Source organism: Chanos chanos, chromosome 7 (assembly GCF_902362185.1).
Source record: "Chanos chanos chromosome 7, fChaCha1.1, whole genome shotgun sequence".
NCBI lineage: Eukaryota > Metazoa > Chordata > Actinopteri > Gonorynchiformes > Chanidae > Chanos > Chanos chanos.
This window is the reverse complement of record NC_044501.1, coordinates 34,390,249-34,410,590: the sequence shown is the minus strand read 5'-3', so window position 1 is coordinate 34,410,590 and position 20,342 is coordinate 34,390,249. Positions and strand designations below refer to the sequence as shown.

Here is a 20,342-nt window from a genome sequence, read left to right as displayed (position 1 = left end):
CATTATGGGCAGACAGCAGCATAGCTAAGCTTATGCTGTTTGACTAAGTGAGTGAGCCACTACACATGGTCTCTCTCTTACACACACACACACACACACACACACCCACCAACCCACACACACGTTCTTCTGACATTCATTTGACAGGGACATGGCGCGGTGGTCTCCCATTGTATAGCACAAAAGAAAACAGGCCACATTTTGACCTATTCCACACTTCAAAACACACACACACAGACACACACACACACACACACACACAGATGGAAACACGGCAACTGGGGCCCCTTCACTAATGTCCCAACGTTACTGCCCCAGCATTCTCCTCCATGTCAGGCAGAGAGGAGAGACCAGGGGCCCCAGTAATGAAAAGCTCCATTCAAGAGACGTTAGCGTGTGCCCGTGGCCCGTCCAGCTCAGCCTAACTGGCTCTGAAGGCAGCTTCACGATACACTGCAAATCCTCACCGCACGCCCAGTTTCATTTATGGAGTGTGCCGCCGTGGGGCAGACGGACTGGCTGGCAGGGGCGCCCCCCCCCCCCCCTCCACCCCCTCCACCCCCTCACCCCAAAAACATAACCCCCTACCCCATTCTCCCCCTCCCTCCCTTGACGCCAGTCGCCGTTCCCCCAAAAACTCGTGTTTCCTTTACCCAGACACTCGCTCTTTGATTGGTCTGCCTGGATTTTGCCAAGATCCTGCTGTTTTTGCTGTGTCGATATTGTAAATCTTTATTCTTTTGTTCCCCCCGCGGTTGATTGCTTGGTTATATTTCTTTTAATTTGTGTAGTCTCCGTTCTTTTCTTCTTCTTCTTCTTTTGTTTTCTTTCTTTCTGTCTTTCTTCCTTTCTCTTTTTTCCTTTTTTTTTTTTTGTTTTAGTTCTTCATGTTCTCCAGACTGCCTTTCTGTCCCTTTGCAGTTTTGGGCAGCATAAGCTATGGACTCTCTCTCTCTCTCTCTCTCTCTCTCTCTCTCTCTCTGGCACCACAGTGGCTTTTAAAACATAGGATCATGGAGCCTTGCTCTAGACACAAACAGACACTCGCGCGCACACAAACTGGCTCCACAGTGGCATTTTGGGTTACTTAAAAAGTGCCACCATGGTCTTCATTCCTCATACACAAACACTTTCTCTCTCTCTCTCTTTCTCTCTCTCTCTCTCTCTCTCTCTGGCTCCACAGTGGCATGGGGGACAATTTAAATACAACAATCGTGGCCCCGTGTCTTCCATCTGAAACACGTGCCACTCCACCATGTGCCACAACCACAGTGAAGGGGGGGGGGGGGAGAAAGAGAGATTCCAGAATTCCTTTCCTCCCACACAACTCCCTCTCTGTAGAAAAAAAACCCCAGAAAAACAGAGAGAACAGCAGTTACAAGAATGCAGGATGCTGGTCCTATCCTCTTTTTTTTTCTTTTTCTCTTTTTTTTTTGAACAGAGCAGAGGTCTTGAATTTTTGAGTGGTTTAAAACAGTATGTGAGAGAGTGAGGACAGGCAGGATCACACACACACGCGCGCGCACACACACACACACACACACACGCGCGCGCGCGCACGCACATACACAGACACACACACACTCTTGTGTCCAGAGTCACACCACAAACTCTCCAGTATTGTCCAAACTGAAGGTCAAAGTTACTAGGATAATGTGTAGAATTTATTGTAGCTTTGAACAATGGCTCCCATGACAATTTCTGAAGTCTATGGCTTTTGTTTTGTTCTGTTTTGTTTGTGTGTGTGTGTGTGTGTGTGTGTGTATGAATGTTATTTGTAGAGGGTGTTAACAAACATTTAAATCGCTCTTTTGTCTTTTGTTTAGTTAAGGGGAAACAAAAAAAAAAAAGAAAAGAAAAAAAAAAAAAGAGAAAGAATTGATGCTAGCCAAAATGTGAGGTGACAGCTTCAACCACCTCAAGCTGATTCCCATGTAACATTTTCCATGTCTGACGGCTCTAGACGCCGAAACAAAAAAAAAGACCTGAGTTAGAGGCCAACGTTATCAAGAGCTGTTAACACTTTGAGCCTGTCCCATACCACTGACATTTTAGACATACGTCTTTTATTCAAGCTACACAAGAATCAGGAAAATTCACTGCCTGACAGGACTTTCCTGGCTTCATATGCAGTCTACGCTGATGTACCAACCAAACGGACTCTAGTAGCTGTGAAATATTTCTCCCTCTCTCTCCCTCTCTCTCTCTCACACGCACACACACACACACACGCACGCACACCACTCTCTAATGTTTGTAGTTAATTGTATTTCCATTGGAATTCTTTTTTTTTTTTTTTTTTTTCTGGTCCAAATCTTTATTTGAATCCTATGAGCTCTGGATGGTGTCACTGTCACGCTTGCATGCGAACGCTTAGAAAACTTCACACTTAAAGTCTTGTTTGGTTTGTTGACCTTTCACTTAATCCACCAAGCTTGCCAATTCAACTTTCCATCATTGTGTGTGTGTGTATGTGTGTGTGTTTTTTTTTTAATCTGCCTTGCTGGACATAGATGCTTCAGTGGGTAAGTTGGGCGTAGTGTCGTCAGTGGAATAATATCCATTAACCCTTTCCTGTTCAAGCCACATCATTTTATTCTATTTTTACAGTTGCCCGGCGGTTAATGGTTTAAATAAGAATATAAATTTGTCACAGTTTTGATATTCTTAGATATCAGTTGCACCAGTAAACTTGTGTTATAATACTTGTGCCTCAGAAGGCTAATTTAGCTTTGTTTGCTACGATTCCAATGATGCTAACAGTATTTGTTTCTCTGTTGCACTGGGACTCTGTTGTCTCTGGGCCGCACTTTGCAATTTATTCAGACGGTCACAGTGGCTTTTACGGGACATCAGAATGTTATATAAGTTTCTCTTTCCCTCTTTTCCTTCAGGAGGATGAGTTTATGGACTGGTGGAGCAAGTTCTACGCTTCCACAGGCGAAAGAAACAAGTGCGGGAACTACCTGGAGAAGGGTTTTGACACCCTGCAGGTACGGATATTTCGGGGGTACGGATATTTCGGGAACGGAAAAGAGTGACGTAAGATGAGTCTCAGCGCGGCTGAACTTCAACGTCGACGACGCGCTGAAAGCCCAAGCGTAAACAGCGACGCTATAGAAACAGTAACACAACAGCTCAACGCTGAAACCCTCCTGAGTCCTGTCCTGGTGTGTTTTGTGCCTCCTTTCAAAGTTTTCTGCCCTTAACCCTGGTCCCATCCACTACGCCCTATTTCCCATGGCCTACCCCGTTAGAAAAGAGACGGCCGCTGCCAGATTCCCAATTTTTCCGATGAATTCATGTCGGGAATGCCACAGGGGATAACCAAGCGTAGACAAGGGCTGCTTTACTTACGTCATAATCCTTTTCTTCACCTCCTCCCCATATCCCTCCATCCTTCTCTCGTTTGCCAGTGGTCTCTCCTGTCAGTGGCTTATTTCTCTTTCTCTCTCTCTCTCTCTCTCTCTCTCTCTCCGTCTCCCTCGTGAGCAACTCTCCATCCGTTCCAATCGAAAATTCGTCTGACAGTCGTCCAACAGACACTGTTTCTCAAGACAACCTTGGTGTTCCAAATAATGGACAGAAACAGACACGCGTGCACACGCACACACGCACGCACGCACGCACACACACGCATACACTCACACACGAACACACACACACACACAGATCAAAGCGGATCAGTGCCATGATACAAGCTATCAGTCACTAGAGACTACTGACATAGACACACACTGTCTCAGTAGTAGCTTAGGTCAGCAGTTATTTTGGATTAAGAGCACCATGGAGGGAGAGAGAGAGAGAGAACGAGAGAGAGAGAGAAAGTTACCAAACATTACGGTCGTTTCGTATGTTAGAGGCTTTGGTTCTTGGTCCAATTCATGTATTGAGTCATTTAAAATAACATGGTGGCGTGTTTATTGCGACTCTCTCATGGAACCAGACCCGGCGACTAGCCTCTCCTGCGTGGCTCTGCCTCCATTTTGGAGCTAAAGTCGCGTGGAGCTCCTTTAACGCAGCGCAGTGTCGTTTGTGACATGCATTTTCCTCAAATACATCAAATGTTTTTACAATATTTATTGCCTTATTTCAAATGTCCCTTTAACCGAGAAGATCACGATCCATTTACGTTTAAAGGACATTTGAGGTTTTTTTGTAACCAAAACTTTAGAGCCTCGGTTTAATTCCAAGGTTCTTTAAAGACAACTACTTGGGAACGTAAGAGAATGGACTCTTTGTGTCTTGTATATGATCGGTGAACCATGAAGGAAATGAGAATTGATTTTAAACGATCACTTTTAGCCTATGAAGCTTGTAAGATGTAATTTCAGGGGTTTACTGGCACGCACGTACGCGCATACACACACTAACACACACACACACACACACACACACTCTCACGCACATGCGCGCAAGCACACATACACTCATACACGCATCCATACCCAGTCACACGCTCAGAGATGTTTTTATTTCTTTCCTGTCAACAGGTTTACGACAGAGAGCTGGAGAAAGTGGAGGGACTTGAGAATCTGGCGGATTTCTGTCAGACATTCAGGCTTTACCGCGGACGCACCCAGGACGAGAGCGAGGACCCCTCCGTCGTAGGAGAGTTCAAGGTGTGGGCTTAAAACACACCAGATCAGACCGAGTCTCTAGAAATGAACATCTAATGAAGAAAAAATACTTTTTTTTCGAGCCAAGTCCTTTTTTCCTCGCTTTCATTCAAAAATAAATAGAAAAGAACCTTGGCAGCACTGATCGTCCTTGCCCTTTAAACCAGCTCATGTCATGATTAATCATGAAAGGCATTTGAATTTGGACTAAACCTCCAAATGGCTTTCATACTGCACCTCGTTCCTTTGAGCCAGCTAATTCAGACTGGTCTTCGTCAAAGCTTTAGACCAAATATTCAAAGTTATTCACGTGCAGATTTTTTTTTGTTTTTTTTTTTTGTTTTTGAAGGATTAGCTTTAATTCTTTTGATATCAACATTAATTTAATCCATGTTTTTTTTTTTTCTTGTCAGGGCATGTTTAAAATCTACCCCCTGCCGGACGACCCCTCCGTACCTCTTCCGCCACGTCAGTTCCACCGTCTGCCCCCCAGCGGCATCGAGGAGTGTCTGGTTCGCATTTACATCATACAGGCCCATGGCCTCCAACCCAAAGACGCCAACGGCAAGGTGGGCGTGGCACAACTGGCATCTCCGTGGAAACAGTATTAGAAAACTACATTGGTTAATTCCTGATACTTCTGTCCCACAGAGTATATCTGTGCTGAAGCTCACACGGTCTTCACATGTAAAGAACACTGAAAAACCTGAATTAACACTCACCCAGTGTTGAATGAACTCCAGCAGAGTACTTATTTTGTATATGGTTCTATGTGAAAAACACTTGGTGTGATAGGAGCGTTGTGTTTGAAGACGTAGCCCAGTAAGCCTTTTTTTTTTTTTTGGATGTGAATAACGTGTACGAAAGCCGTCTGCTTTTTTTTTTCTCTCTCTCTCCCCTTAAGCAAAGCGCTTAATCCCATGATCGCACCGAAGGCGCGTGACCTCCGACACAGAAAGAAATTCTAACATGTACTACGTACGAGAACAAGCTGAATGATGAACAGCTAGCGCAGTCTCCTCCGCTGCGTGTACAAAGTACCGTGCGACGGTGTTGAACTGGCACAAAGTTGAACTGGCGCAACATGGACGACCGGCCCCCAGACAACAGACGGGCCGCGCCAGTTCTGTCTCCGCTCTCGTCACTGTTAAACGAGTGAAAGGCCACGACAGATTTTTAATGAAAACACGGAGCCACCCTTTTTTTTTTTTTTTTTCCGCTCAGGGCGACGAACCCGAACCCAAGGCTCGTACAGCCCAGAGGATCGCTCTCCGTCGCTGGCTCTGCGTCAAATGGGCTTTCCCCTCCTTTTTTTTTTTTTTTTCTTTTCTTTTTTTTTCGCAACAGGTTACGATTATGTCTTGTCCTCACCCGCTCTGAGTTATGATATGGAAAATTTCGCACGTATATTTCTACTGCCTTAGAAAGTAACGCTGATCATTAGCAAAAAATAAAAAGATCCTTTAACGTCAAAATAAAAGACCAAGAGGAGAGGGGAAGAGGGCACAGAGGAGACTACATGGTTCTGAGATGACATTGTGTTCAGTTCACATGCTGTGTTCAACCCACTGTGGTGTTTTTTTTTTAAATGCCACGATGTTTGTCTCTTTGTTTTTGTTGTATAGTGTGACCCTTACATTAAGATTACGCTGGGCAAGAAATCCATCAGCGACCAAGACAACTACATACCCTGCACCCTGGATCCTGTGTTTGGAAAGTATGCTTTTGTGTTTTTGAGTTTTCAATATCTAGTCTGTCTCTCTGTCTCACTTTCACTTACCATCCTGTCTTTTTCTTTTTCAAACATAGGCCTTTATTCTCTCCCACTCTTGAATGACTCTAATTAGTTGTCTCCATGACTCTAATAAACTACCCCGTACCTGAATCAAGTCGACGGGTCCTGTCTGTGATGCTTAGGCCCTCAGTTACTGTTCTGAAATCAGCCACATTACTTTTGTCTGCATGGAAAGAGAGAGAGAGAGATAGTGAGAGAGAGAGAGAGAGAGAGAGAGAGAGAGAGTGAGAGAGAGAGAGTGAGTGGGGTCAGAAATGACTTTACTTGTCTGGGTTTATATGGATAAGTCTACCACTTCACCAGTAGGGGTCGCTATACTCATATGAATGAGTGTATTACTCTCCTAATCATTACAGAGGTGTAATGAGACAAAGATAGATGGGGGAGGCTGAGTGATAGTCAGTATGAGTAGATGATTCATAGTTCACACACATGTGTAAATGAAATCCTCAACACATGCCCAACTGAAAGAGTGAGAGACCGCTGGAAAGAGTGAAGTATTGAAGCGCTGGAAGAAAAAAAAAAGATGAATAATCGAATGACTCGTGTCTCTCTCTCTCTCTATCTCTCTCTCTCTCTCTCTCTCTCTCCCTCTGTGTTCAGGATGTTTGAACTTACATGTGCTCTGCCTTTGGAGAAAGACCTGAAGATTGCACTGTACGATTATGACATGCTGACCAAAGACGAGAAAATCGGAGAGACCGTCATCGATCTGGAAAACCGTTTCCTGTCCAGACACGGCGGCCGTTGCGGTCTCCCGCAATCGTACTGCCTGTAAATTTCACGGTCTTCGTCTTTACTGCAAACAACACTCTTCTGCCACTGGCTAACGTATACATTCACACAGCTCTAAGTGAGAGTTTGTAAATAAAAACATTTTTTATTTTTTTTTTGAGCAAAGAGCTGAAACACACCTCTCTCAAATCAGCACACAGTATCAAAGACATTTATGAGTCTGGTATGGTAGGAGAAAATTGACTTTTATATGTTCGTTTGAGTGTTGTGTAGTTTAAGCTTTTTTTTTCTTCAGAAAAAAAGCATCCAACTATCAACCCAGACAATATCCAATCATCTTCAAAGTTACGGTCACACCGTGTTTCGCCTTGACAGATTTCGCTCAGTTTGAAGCTGAGTTGTGTCACTTCTCAAGTTTTAGGTTCAATCTTTACCATTTTTGAACGGTCCCGGTCAACTCCAAAGTTGAACTCGGTTTGTAGGACTCAGCTGTAGCTTTGAGTGTGCGAGTAACTCGTTTGCTTTGACCTGTTAGGTCTGGAGTCAACCAGTGGAGGGACCAGCTGAAACCCACCCAGCTGCTCCAGCGCCTGTGCGAGAGGAGAAATTATAAACTGCCCGTCTACAAGCAAGACAGAATCTACTTCAAAGGCCACGAGTACACCGCTGCAGACTTGGGTAAGCTTTGGATTACACGTACGCGCACAAACACACACACACCCACACACAGACACGCACGCATCCAAGTACTTAGGCTAGTGGCTGACTTAATCTGAAGGTATCTTTCCAGAGTTAACCACATTTTCAAGAGGTGTGACCTTCAGTGTTTCATATGTACATGTTTCTGTGTGTGTGTGTGTGTGTGTGTCTGGCCTTTTGAAATGCGCTTTAGCGCATGCCTTCGTGCGTGTGTGTCTGTTTGGCGTGCGTGCGAAAAGATATCATTATGTGTCACGGAGCGGACAGCAGTCGCAGTGGTGAGAGAGGAATGCAGAAGTCTTTTCTTTGGAGCCGTCAAGTGCATCAGTCATTATGGGTTTTCTAATCAAACCAACAGCCTTCGCTTCCGTCACGTCTTCCATCATTAAAATCTCCTACACGGAGAACGTGGTGCTGCGGTTGTGTGAAAACACGGACTGAGAGACTAACGACCCTTCACGTTGGCTTGTGTTGTACATCATATCTCCGTGTGTGTGTGTGTGTGTGGGTGGGATGGCTGAGGCGATGGGGAAACTGAACGGTTATTACCGCTCGGGCGATAATGTCGGAAAGAATGATTCTCGCAGGAGAAAAAAAAAAAAGCGGGAAATTTCGTTCACGTGGAAGGGTGTCTAAATACAAAAAAACGCCCCCTTGACACATCTTATACGTTCACAGTACATATATCATTCCGCGACGGAGCCTCCCCACATCCCCTCGTTCCGCGCCGCGCGCCCGCGGAAGACTCGCGCGGCGTTCGCGTCCTAGCGCCGTTGGTTCGCTTTTGGCTGTCGGACTGTTTCAAAGTTATACCCCCCCGGACCGCCACCGAATTTCTTTCACCTGGAACCGTCCTCCCCCTCGGCCTCTTGTTCACCGCCGCCCCCCCACCCCCCACCCTGCGTGAGATAAATAACGCAAAAGGTTTTCCTCTCTTTCTGATGAAGTAGCGTTACCACACACAGGAGCCAGGGCGCCGGAGTGCCTCTGTCAGTCATGTTTCCCCTTCCGTGGTCTGTTCAGCGAGGTTGGCCCCGCTAGATTTACAGTGCACCGGCAAGAAGACCGAACGAGCCAAGGTCAACATTGCAGTGGCTTCCCAACCTTGAGCCTCCGTGCGTTCTGACTTCTTGAGGAAAACTGGCCTTTCTCTGTTTCTCTACATATCCGCGGTAACCCTCATGTCAAACGATTGTCATACGGCCATTTTGGGATCGCTTCCTTCCAAACTTCACCTCGGGAGATGGTCTTCCTTCTCTCCTTCTCTCTTTCTTTCTTTTTTTCTTTCTTTCTTTCTCTTTTTTTTTTGTCTCTTCTCTCCCCTCTCTCTCACCATGTTTCGTCCACAGACCCGATGCAGGGTTTGAAATCATGAAGTCGTAAGAGTTTTTTTTTTTTTTTTCTCAGAAAGGAAAAAAAAAAAAACTCCTTTTTATGTCAACAGCAATGAAATCAATGGATCATCCAGAGAACTGAGAAGAACAAACATTTCAGTCCATAGAAATGGAACGCCTCATGAATTCACCCTGCAGTCACCGGGTTTTTTTTTTTTTGTTTTTTTTGGTTTTTCTTTTCCCTCCAAATCTCATTGATGACTTTATAAAGCTTTGCTACAAAGCCCAGAAGTACTTCACCTTAAATCTAAGGGTCATACAGCTACATTTTCACTGAAACTAATATTGCGGTAAATTTTAGTGTCTTCCGGAGTTGGCTTCCCTTTTACGCCGGGTTTTTACAGTCTGTACGCATTTAACCCCTGTACATTTCAGTGAAATGTTTTCCCTGTAAAAAAAAAAAAAAAAAATTTATTTGATGATACGATGTTGGTATGGGGCTCTTCAAAACAACCTGGTTAACTTCTCCCTTCGGCTTCGTTCATTTTTTGTTTTGAAGCAGTTCTAACAAAAACTTGTATCACTCCCCTATCACTTTTTTGACAAAGTATAAAGTCTTGACGGGATATATGAAGAATTATCGTAAATATCGTGGTGATGTTCACCGCATTGTTGACACTTATCAGTTTTTTGGGGGGTTTTTTTTAGATACACGACTACAGAGAACGAGCAATTTTGAACGAAAATGACAGCTGAATTTTCGAACCGAACAGAAAAGTCGTTACTGTTACCTGAGAATAGACTGGTTTACGATGTTCCATCACACGGGCTTTTCCACTGTGATAACTCAGGCTGTTGTTGTTGTTTTATTGGGTTCCTAGATGACGCCAAGCCTCTCAATCCTCATCTGGGGCCTGTCCAGGAGAGACTAGCCTTGCTGGTCCTGAGAAGACAAGATCTGGTACCTGAACACGTGGAGACTCGCCCCCTCTACAGTCCCCTTCAGCCTGAGATAGAACAGGTACTACGGTCTAGTCACCTTCCCAACACGAGAACTACGTTACCCATAATGCACAACCCGAAAGGTCGGTATATTCAGGATTGGCAAACATTACTAGTGGTATTTCAGCATGCCTCTCTAATTTCTATAGATTCAAACCCGAGCTCTCAAACTGGCCCGTCAACCTTCCACGCTCTTTCTCATTGCCTTTTGACTGATGTGTTTCATATTGTTCCATTCAGGGCCGGCTACAGTTGTGGGTAGACCTGTTTCCCAAATCATTGGGTCCCCCAGGACCACCTTTTAACATCACCCCTCGCAAAGCCAAAAAGTAAGGAGAAGACAGAGACGAATCTGGTGGAAACATACAGTTTTTCCCCGAGACTTATTTATTCGATTGGCTCCTACGTGCCTGCATCTGTTCTTATTGGCTCTCTTCTCATAGGTTCTTCCTGCGCTGCATAATATGGAACACTAGTGATGTCATACTGGATGATGTCAGTGTTACTGGAGAGAAGATGAGTGATATCTATGTAAAAGGGTACGGCTGGGTGTCAGAGGGGTATTTGGGTTGTGCAGATTAGCTAGACTTGGCCCTGTCTCCAATTTTTTTCCCTCATGTCATAGATTTGTTGCTTGTCTGTTTCCAGTGTGACTAATAGTAACAAGGAGGTGTGGAAGAACTCACGACCATATTGAACACTGGCAACAAACACGCAGTTGCAGGGCAACCAGCGTCTGCGTGTGTGTGTGTGTGTGTGTGTGCGTGTGTGTGTGTGTGTGCGTGTGTGTGTGTGTGTGTGTGTGTGTGTGTGTGTGTGAGGTGGGGGGGGGGGTTAGCAATTTGTTGATAATGGGGTTGTTGTGTTAGAGAAAACTGCGCATTGCATAATATCGATTGTTTTCACAATCGTAAACTTTTTTGGGTTTTTTTTTCATTTTCTCTCGCAGCTGGATGCTCGGACACGAAGAGAACAAGCAGAAGACAGACGTGCACTACCGCTCGCTTGGCGGAGAGGGCAACTTCAACTGGAGGTTTCTCTTTCCCTTCCACTACCTGCCTGCGGAACAGCTGTGTTCTGTTAACAAAAAGGTGAAGCTAATGAGCCTAGCATCTTCTGTGCCTCGGCTCCTTAAAAAAAAAAAGCAAAAAAACTAAACTAAAGCGCTTCAACATCGAAGATACCCCTGATTTTGGTCGGGTCGCTAATTCGCGGAGACGAATCGCGCAGGCGTTTGTCTAAGGCCAGCTGCGTGCTTATCGAAGCAGAATCTGACAGGTTTGTGGCTTTACCAAAACCCACGCAGTCTGATTCGCCAGGGCCCGTGTCATCTGAGCTGCCAGGGTAGACGCCTGACTCACTGGGCAAACTCCTGAGCATCAACCCCGACCTCAAACCACAATATGACAGGTCAATTTCGGAAAGACAAAAACACTTAATCGCCGCACGGCCGACGGATGCACGACAACAAAATGTTGCAAGAAAAAATAAGTCGAATTGAAGTGGAAAGGGCTTTTGGTTAAAGCAGGAGAGAAAAAGAAAAAAAAACAAAAACAGTTTGAGATTCGAGATAACATTTCCACCCGTTATACTCGTAAAAAGCCCAACACAGATGCTGTCAGAACCGCGTTTAGTTTAGCTTTTTGCTTTTAGGCCGTGTGAGCAGAGGACAAGAAACGCAAACCTTTCGCACATTTTGAGGAGGCTCAGTTAAAAGAAGATTGACTGAAATGAGCTCCTTGTTTTGCGATGTTTGTTTTGAACGCGCTTTGTGCGGTCGTTAGGCACAGCGAACAGACAGAGGCTGTTTATTGAAGAACGGCAGGCGTGTACCATTGTGAGACTTTATTATCCCTTCGCTGTTTGCATGTTTATCAATCATATAGTACAGTATGGTGGTAATGTTGTCATGACGATGGAATCTTGTCTGGCAGTTTGGTGTTGAGTGAGGTTTTGTAGTGGTAAGCTTTGCACATTTTCCAACTGATACCTTATTCTCTCTCTCTCTCTCCCTTTCTCTCCTACTCCTACTCACTCAATCACTCGTTCGCTTACTCCCTCTGTCCGTCTCACACCTGCTCTCTAATTCTCTCTCCCTCTCACGTTCTCTCCATCATTCTCTCACTTTATCTTTCACACCCACTCTCTATGTCTATCTGTTTACTTCTGCTTCTCTATCGATCTTTCTGTCGCTCTGCCTCTCTCACCTCTCTCTCTCTATCTCCCTATCTCTATCTCTCTCTCTCTCTCTCTCTCTGTATCACTCTCACTCTCTTCCACTCTCTCTCCTACCAGGAGCACTTTTGGAGTCTGGACAAAGCAGAAACTAAACTTCCACCAAAGCTCACCATCCAGATCTGGGACAATGACAAGTTCTCCTTTGATGACTACCTCGGTAAAAAAAAAAAATTCAACATAACCCTCACCTTTTCTGCTCCCCCCCTATCTGTTCCCCCATACTGTTTCTCTCTCTTTTTGCCAGTTCAACAGTTCTAACCCCCCCCCCCCCCCCAAAACCACAGAGCTGTTTTTATGGCTCGTTTTCCAGTCCTGAGATGACAGGAGAAATAGAGAAAACACTCAGCGGAACAGGACCACACTGATCGGATCCTGATGTCTAAACTTACCCTCTGTCTGTGTGTGTGTGTGTGTGTGTGTGTGTGTGTGTGTGTGTGTGTGTGGCCTTGATTGTTAACCTGTAGAGTGCAAATTGAGAGGCTACCCCCATTATAATTTAATGGTAGAGTCAGCAGTGCTGTACATTAAGGAATCCTTAAGCAAACACATTCATTTCTCCACGTGACTGGACATATATCACTACTACCAATGTTATTATTATGCTTATTATCCTCATTTCCAACATGTCAGCACATTTGGAAGGATAGAAATTATGATCAGTCTGTGTGTGTGTGTGTGTGTGTGTGTGTGTGTGTGTGTGCGCGCGTGTGCGTGTTTGTCTCTGACTATGTGTGCGAGAGAGAAAAATACAAAAACTGGGGGGTGTTGAGAGAACATATAAAGAGTTTTTTTTTTAGTGTAATATTTTTAATTCAAATATCATCTTTAATTTCATAGATATCCATAAACTATTCAGAGAAATCAGATAACGCTGACTGGATATATTGTCCTGCCAATACTTTATCTCACTTTTAACACATAAAATACAAAACTCTCTCTCTCTCTCTCTCTCTCTTTCTCTCTCTCTCTGTTGTTCTGTGTCTGTGTGTGCACGTCAGGATGTTTGGAGTTGGATCTGAATCACATGCCAAGGCCGTCGAAGTCTCCTGAGAAGTGCAGCCTGGACCTGTTATCTCAGACCTCGGAAAAACTGGTGTCTCTTTTTGAGCAGAAGACTGTGAAAGGCTGGTGGCCTTGTATATGTGACAGCAATGGGGAGAAGATTATAGCTGTGAGCGTGAGATTACGCCCTCCTCACACACACACACACACACACACACACACACACACACACCTAGACACACAGACTTAGTGTTGGGGAGGTCTAACACACAAGCATGAAAGATGGCGCAGCATGTGAATGGTACGTTTGCTTTGACGAGCTACATCTAAAAACGCAACTCTCGTTAAATCCCCTAACCTCGTTCCTTTCCCCTTTCCCCTCCTTTCTCCTCCTGCAGGGAAAGGTGGAGATGTCACTGGAGATAGTATCAGAGCAAGAGCAGGAGGAAAGGCCAGCAGGGCTGGGCAGGGATGAACCCAACATGAACCCCCATCTGGACGAACCACAGTGAGTCACTGCAGAGAGTAGCACCCAGCCACTGGGCAAACATCCTACTGGAGTACAGCAGTCGCTCCAGCTCCACACACACGCGCGCGCACACACGCACCCACACACACACGCGCGCGCACACACACATACACATGCACACACACACACACACACACACACACACGCGCGCACACACACACACGCACACACACACACGCACACACACCTGCCTGAGATAATCAAGACCCTGACAAGTCTCACAGCATTACATTAAGGAGTGATAAAAAGAGGGGATGGAACAACATCCTACTGGGTTTTGGGCTCTTCAGAAATTTCCACCTGCTCAAAGTAGCAGCTAAAAAAGGAACGACAAGAATGTGCAGTTCCTTTTTTTTCGAACTAGAGAATATTAGAATTTACATTTACATTTATCCATTTATCATACAGCTTATCCAATGTGACTTCCAAATACAAACCAGGCGTACAGCCGTTAAAGAGCCGTCTGTTGCACAAGTTGCACCACTAAGTTCAGAATAAGACGAGATACAACTGAAAGAAATATTGGAAAGTAAAAGAGTGGAAAGTAAACAAATGAAACCACAAACAAATACAAGCAGGTCAACTTGTACCTGTTTGTACAGTCCAGTTGGGAAACAAGCATCATTTCAAGAAGGACTTTAGTCTTTTCTTTTTACTCATAAACGTTGGTTAATATGTTGATCTGACTGAACGAATCACGAACGCGTCTCTTTTCTTCTCTCTGCAGGCGTCCTGAGACTTCCTTCTTCTGGTTCTCCTCTCCATACAAAACATGGAAATATATTGTCTGGAGGCGGTTTAAATGGGTTATTCTGGGCCTCATTGTCCTCTTCTTCATCTTGCTCTTCCTTGGAGTCTTCCTTTACTCTTTCCCTGTAAGTCTGCCAGCCATACTCCTCTGCACGTAGGTGTGTGTGTGTGTGTGTGTGTGTGTGTATGCACGCGCGTGTGTGTGAGACAGATTTCAAGGTTCAGGGTGGTAATTGTAGCGATGACAGAAGAGGATTAGTCTGTCAGAGCCCATGCATCTCTGTGAACACAGTTCAAGAATGTGTTACACGCTATACAAGCTTGCAGCTGGAGTCAAATATTACACAAAAAAAAACGGGTAATGAGAGAATCAAGCTTTTCGCTGGAAATCTCGAACTCGCGGCGTGGACAGACGCGATCTTTTATGGGCCAGCCTGCTATCGCTCAGAACCTTCTAACAGGTCGTAATTCCTAACGACGGGCCTAATCCGCGTCCGATCGAATCTACGCCCCGACCTCCTCCGCAAAAAAAAACGGGCGGGTCGAAAACGCGGAGCCGAAAATCTCACCGCCGCCTCGTTAACCGCCTTTTTCTCTCCTCGTCTTGCAGAATTACGCTGCTATGAAGATGGTGGGTCCCTTTGGGGGTCAAGGGAAAGGGACGCAGTGAGACAACCGATCGGATGGCGCTGCGCCGGGGAGGGAGACTGAAGCCAAGCTGTTCATCATTCATATCTCAACCAGCCATGCCTACATGCATCCACACAACACCTCCAACGCCGTCCTCTCCGTCAGGGGGGGGCGGAGACGGACCACAGCAGCGAATGTCGCTCCGACTGTGCCGCAGTTTATGCATCTGAAGTCATCCACACAATGCACTGATCTCCACTCGGTTATCCATGAGTTATTAATGTCATTTATGTACATCTGAGGTTGGGGGCTCATGACCCGCGTGAGTCGGAGGTGAATTGCGGGTAATGTGGTTATTGGATGAAGTGCCTGACGACCTGTTGAAAGTATTTGTCTGTGCGTACGTGTACGGCTGTGTGTGTGTGTGTGTGTGTGTGTGTGTGTGTGTGTGTGCTTGTTGTCAAGTGCTGGTGAACATATGTGCGCACATGTCTGTGTATGTGTGCGAGTGCGTGTGTGCACACATGCTGTGTACGTATGTGTTGCGTTCCTGAGTGTGAAAGTGTGCGTGTTTGTGAGTTGGGCATAGATGTCTATGTTGTACCTGTATGTGTGTGTGTGTGTGTGTGTGTGTGTATGCGTGCGTGTGAGTGTCTCTCAGTTAAGCTCCCTGGTCTTCCTTCGACCCTGTCCTGAACCCTCTCCGTATTCTGTTTGACTCCCTACTTATACTTTTATCTCTTTCCCTTGTTTAATCCCTGTTTTTTTCTTTTCATGTCGCCTGTAAAAACTCTGCCCTTTTTTCACAGCCAGACACTCCTTTCTTCTTCCTTCACGCAGAGAGAGCGAGAGATAGAGCCGCCTCCTGCCTCCTCCTATCCCCTCCATCCCTGCCCGTCCTACTCCCTTTCAACACTCCCCGGTTCGTAAGGTTAAATCCAGGATTTGTTCCCTGTGCTTGTAGGGTCTCCTGCAGGCTGGTTATTAGCCCAGACCCGGCAGTCAGCGGGGGGAATCAGAGAGATAACTATCAGCCTTGTTGTTTTGCTTTAGAGAAATCCTTCACTAAATGGACCTGGGGTCAATTGCGGGCTAGGTGCGTGTGTGTGTGTGCATGTGTGTGTGTGTGTGTGTGTGAGAGAGAGAGAGAAAGAGAGAGAGAGTGTAGGAGGGAGAGAGAATGAATATCTGTTTGTATGAACATTTTAATGTAGATTGCTGTGTCTACACATCAATGCGTGTGAGTATGTATATTAATGTGTGTTTCTGCACGCAGATGAATTTGTATGTGTCTCTCTCTATACGCGTGTGTGCGCGCGCGTGTGTGTGTGCGTGTGTGAGAGAGAGAGAGAGAGAAAGGGACGGTGTGTTATAGCAGCTCTAAAAACAGTGTCAGCGTGAGCAGGGAGTGGTGGCGGTTCTGTCTCTGTATAATCGGGCCTGGATCTACGCACCCTGCCGCTCGGCAGTATATGAGATCAGGTGTTTTGAGGGTCGCGGCGAGGTCATGACCGGGGTCTGAGAGCGTGGCAGGCTGAGACGGCAAACAGAGCCTGTTACGAAAAACGCAACCTTAGCGTGCGCCCAATCGCTTAGCGCCGTGTTTATCTGACAAAACCGGCCTTATTCTAGAATCTTCCGGAACAGGAAAGGTCAGCCGAGTCGGGATAATCCTCCTGGATCCCGATGGATTTCCGGGAGTGTGTACATTTTAGGGGAGGGGGGGGGAAAGAGAGTGAAGTGGAAAGAGGGGCTTTGATCTTTATTTAGACCGCAATGACCCGATTACGGGGAGAGTGAAGGAGTTGGGGGAAAAAAAGAGAAAGAGAAATTTTTAAAATGCAGAAAAAAAAGAATTAGCCCCAAAATCACCTCCGAAATTTGAAAAAAAAAAAATACCTTGTACTATTTAGAACTTTGTCATGTTCATAAACAAACATATTTCTTTTCAGGCTAGATCCCAACCCTAAGCATTTGTGTGTATGTGTGTGGAGCCAGTCCCTTTAAGCGTATACGGGCAAAGCCAAAAGCCTTACGGTCAAACAGAGAAACAATTTAAAAAAAAACAAAAAAACTTGAAAAATATGCAAGTGCTACTCAAATCTATGCTTGACCCTTAACCTAGCATTCATAAACCCGGACAAACCAGTGAAACGTGCAGTCTTTGGTAACCAGGAGCATCAGGCCAGGGACACTCTCCCAATACCTGGTGTATGAACAAAAGTCAAACTCACTGCTATGCCAAACAGACATGACAGGACAAAATGTAAATGCTTTTGACTGTCAAGTCGTTGTTTTAAATTGTGATACACGTCAGCGGCGTTGTTTGCTGATGCGACTTGTTTCTTTGCACTTCTGAGTTTGTTTTAGTCTGAGGAGAGAGAGAGAGAGAGAGAGAGAGAGAGAGAGAGAGAGAGAGAGAGAGGCCGTTCACGGTTTCCACGGCAATTAGACAATCCAGCTTCGTTACTAATACCGTTCTAGTTCACTGTTTCACGATGAAGTTGTGAATGTTGTTATTGATACAGACATCTGCATTTTTGATCTCATTGCCTTTCAGCTTGTGCCTTTTCTGAGTTACATGAAAATTGTATTTAAAGCAGCTCAGTATGTGCATTCGTTTCTGAGCGATATATGTATAATGTATCTATATTCCAAATAAAATATATACTCCAGTCTCTTCAAGGTTTTTTTTTTTTTTTCATGACCGCCTGATGATTCCAGCAGTTTCATATGCCATCATCAAAAACAGATGTATAAACAAAATTGATGGCCTCCAATAGAATCAACTCGAAAGCATCCTCTTAGATGTGGAGAGTGTTTTAACTAAATAAAATAAACCAATTACCTAGCATGCACTGGGCTAGTGTGCTTGGGTTCTACCAAAAGTTTGGATCTGGAACAGCTCTGGGGTTCGTTTGGTCTTGTCTCTGTCACCACGACAACAATTCAAATGAGCTGGCAGGGCTTGAAATAAAAATAGCAATTTAATTGAGCGTGAATCATAACACAGTAAAACCAGGAAAGGGGGGACAGAGAGAGAGAGCGCAAGAGAGAGAGAGAAAGAGAGAGACCATAAACACATAAACTCGAAAAGCCAGTTAGTTTTGGTCACATGATATATTACTAGGCTCTGCTGTATCAGGTAATAAAATATTTCTATTTTTTTAATACCTGCTTTGAGCTCGTTACATCCAAATAATAACACTTAGATATTCTATGATTTTCTCTCTTTCTTTAAATATGTAAATACATGTACCGGCCTCTTTAGTACAAACAAACATGTACGTTATAAGCCCTGTCTTACAATTTGTGAGGTAGGAACAAAACATTTAAAGCAAACTAAGTCTTAATTTTCTCAGTAAACATTGATTTCCCATATGTACACTGTCTGTGGAAACTTTCGTCAAATGTTCTAAATTTGTAGCACAGAAAATGAAGCTATTCATACATCAATTACGCTGCTGTTACTGTGTTATTATAATGTAATAATACATCATCCATTCTCCAGTGTGTGCTTTGGCGTTCTTAAAAGTGCACTGTAAAATGAGTATGCAACTTAAAACCCTTGAGTCACAAAGAAAATTTCTCACTGCACCATGACTTAAGAGATTGGCTTAAAAAAAAGAATTCCTTTGTTCCAAATTATATTTTCCCTCATCTCCTCTGAGTCTTTGTCTACCTTCAGCGGTATGAATAATTCTGGCGCTCTCTAGCAGTCACTGACTCTCCGCATTGAGAAGTGCACATTGTCCATCTGTGAGTGAAGTAACTGCTTAATTAAGACATGAATAGAACTACCTTATTGGGCCTGTGCTGACTCTCTTGACAAATGATTCCCGGTAAATTTATTTTTCCAAGGATTCCCAGCTTAATTCTAAGTACTGTAACCTTTCCCGTTCTCCTGTTTTCTCTTTTTGCAGCCTCCTGTACTTGTCCTGTGCACAGCGAATATATTTGGATGCAGTATATTTAAGTGTTAAGGACAGGTGTTGAAACGGTGTTGATGGATCATGCTGTTCTCTCCTGTATCTCTTGGAGAGTAAAAAAAAGACATCGAGTCTGATACACGCAAATCTCATTTTCAGGTTGTACAAAAAATCGGTCGTGCGGCATCTGTAAGGTATAAACGTTCTGGGGCTTTAAGGTTTTGGATGAGCCAGTAAGATATTGAAAAGATTTTTAGCGTATTCAATGTCTGGAATGTTGTGTGCGAGCTAATGATTTGAGAATAAACTGGGCAGACAGTGACAGACATGATGAGAAAGACTTTAAATTGTTTTCAAATCATCTACCCAAGTTTTTTCAGCACTCATCACATATTTTTTGGGAGACAGCTATTCCCTGAGCAAAACTCTTTTTTTTTTTGTTTTTTTTTGTGGACGGTAGTTTAAAAGATATTATTTTCAGCATTTTACATGGATTATAAAACTGAAATGAGCAAAATCTTGACAGTTTGCGTGCCTTTTAAGACCTATCACTTTGGCAATCGCAGCGTAGGCCTAGACAGAACATTGATCCCCCGTCTGCTTATTAACCCAAAAGTTGAAAACTTCACGTACGACATTTGAAATAAATAAATAAATAAAATCCTTGGGTTCAATTGCATGACATCCAATTTGTTTCAATATTTCGACAGTTAGAACATGGAAAAATCCAGGCGCATCCACTACATCAAACAGCTTCACCTATAAAACCACATCTGTGGACCTGACCGTGCCAGCCTCTTAGCAACTAGCAATATGACCCCCAGCCGATTTTCACCTCTGCAGAACAATGAACAGTAAACAGAATTAAGGGATAAACAGCTCCCAAACAATGAGAGCACGATGGGTGCTTTAATTAGTTGGTGATTTGGGACATGGTAGGATTGCTAATTAGCTATCCCTAGCAGTGTGCGTTTTTTGTGTGCTCGTCTCCATGTTTATGGTGGCTAACTGCGTAATAGCCTCACTAAGTGGTCTCTTAAAGAGCTTTTGCAAGCATATACATATGTATTGACTCATTTT

General features: G+C 44.5%; 1 protein-coding gene across 3 annotated transcripts in view; it reads left to right on the top strand.

The window, feature by feature from the left end:
- The window catches only part of dysf (dysferlin, limb girdle muscular dystrophy 2B (autosomal recessive)), a 65,528-nt gene extending 49,758 nt beyond the window's left edge, over window positions 1-15,770 (top strand). For all 3 annotated transcript variants that reach the window (XM_030779999.1, XM_030779998.1, XM_030779997.1), the window contains 15 exons: window positions 2,895-2,993; window positions 4,494-4,622; window positions 5,033-5,188; window positions 6,245-6,336; window positions 7,018-7,188; window positions 7,685-7,827; window positions 10,064-10,203; window positions 10,425-10,513; window positions 10,628-10,723; window positions 11,134-11,275; window positions 12,480-12,579; window positions 13,421-13,593; window positions 13,823-13,932; window positions 14,681-14,828; window positions 15,314-15,770. In XM_030779999.1, the coding sequence (XP_030635859.1) occupies window positions 2,895-2,993; window positions 4,494-4,622; window positions 5,033-5,188; window positions 6,245-6,336; window positions 7,018-7,188; window positions 7,685-7,827; window positions 10,064-10,203; window positions 10,425-10,513; window positions 10,628-10,723; window positions 11,134-11,275; window positions 12,480-12,579; window positions 13,421-13,593; window positions 13,823-13,932; window positions 14,681-14,828; window positions 15,314-15,373 (1,848 nt within the window). In that variant the 3' untranslated portion in view covers window positions 15,374-15,770. The remainder of the gene's footprint in view (window positions 1-2,894; window positions 2,994-4,493; window positions 4,623-5,032; window positions 5,189-6,244; window positions 6,337-7,017; window positions 7,189-7,684; window positions 7,828-10,063; window positions 10,204-10,424; window positions 10,514-10,627; window positions 10,724-11,133; window positions 11,276-12,479; window positions 12,580-13,420; window positions 13,594-13,822; window positions 13,933-14,680; window positions 14,829-15,313) is intronic.
- Window positions 15,771-20,342: the final 4,572 nt, after the last annotated feature.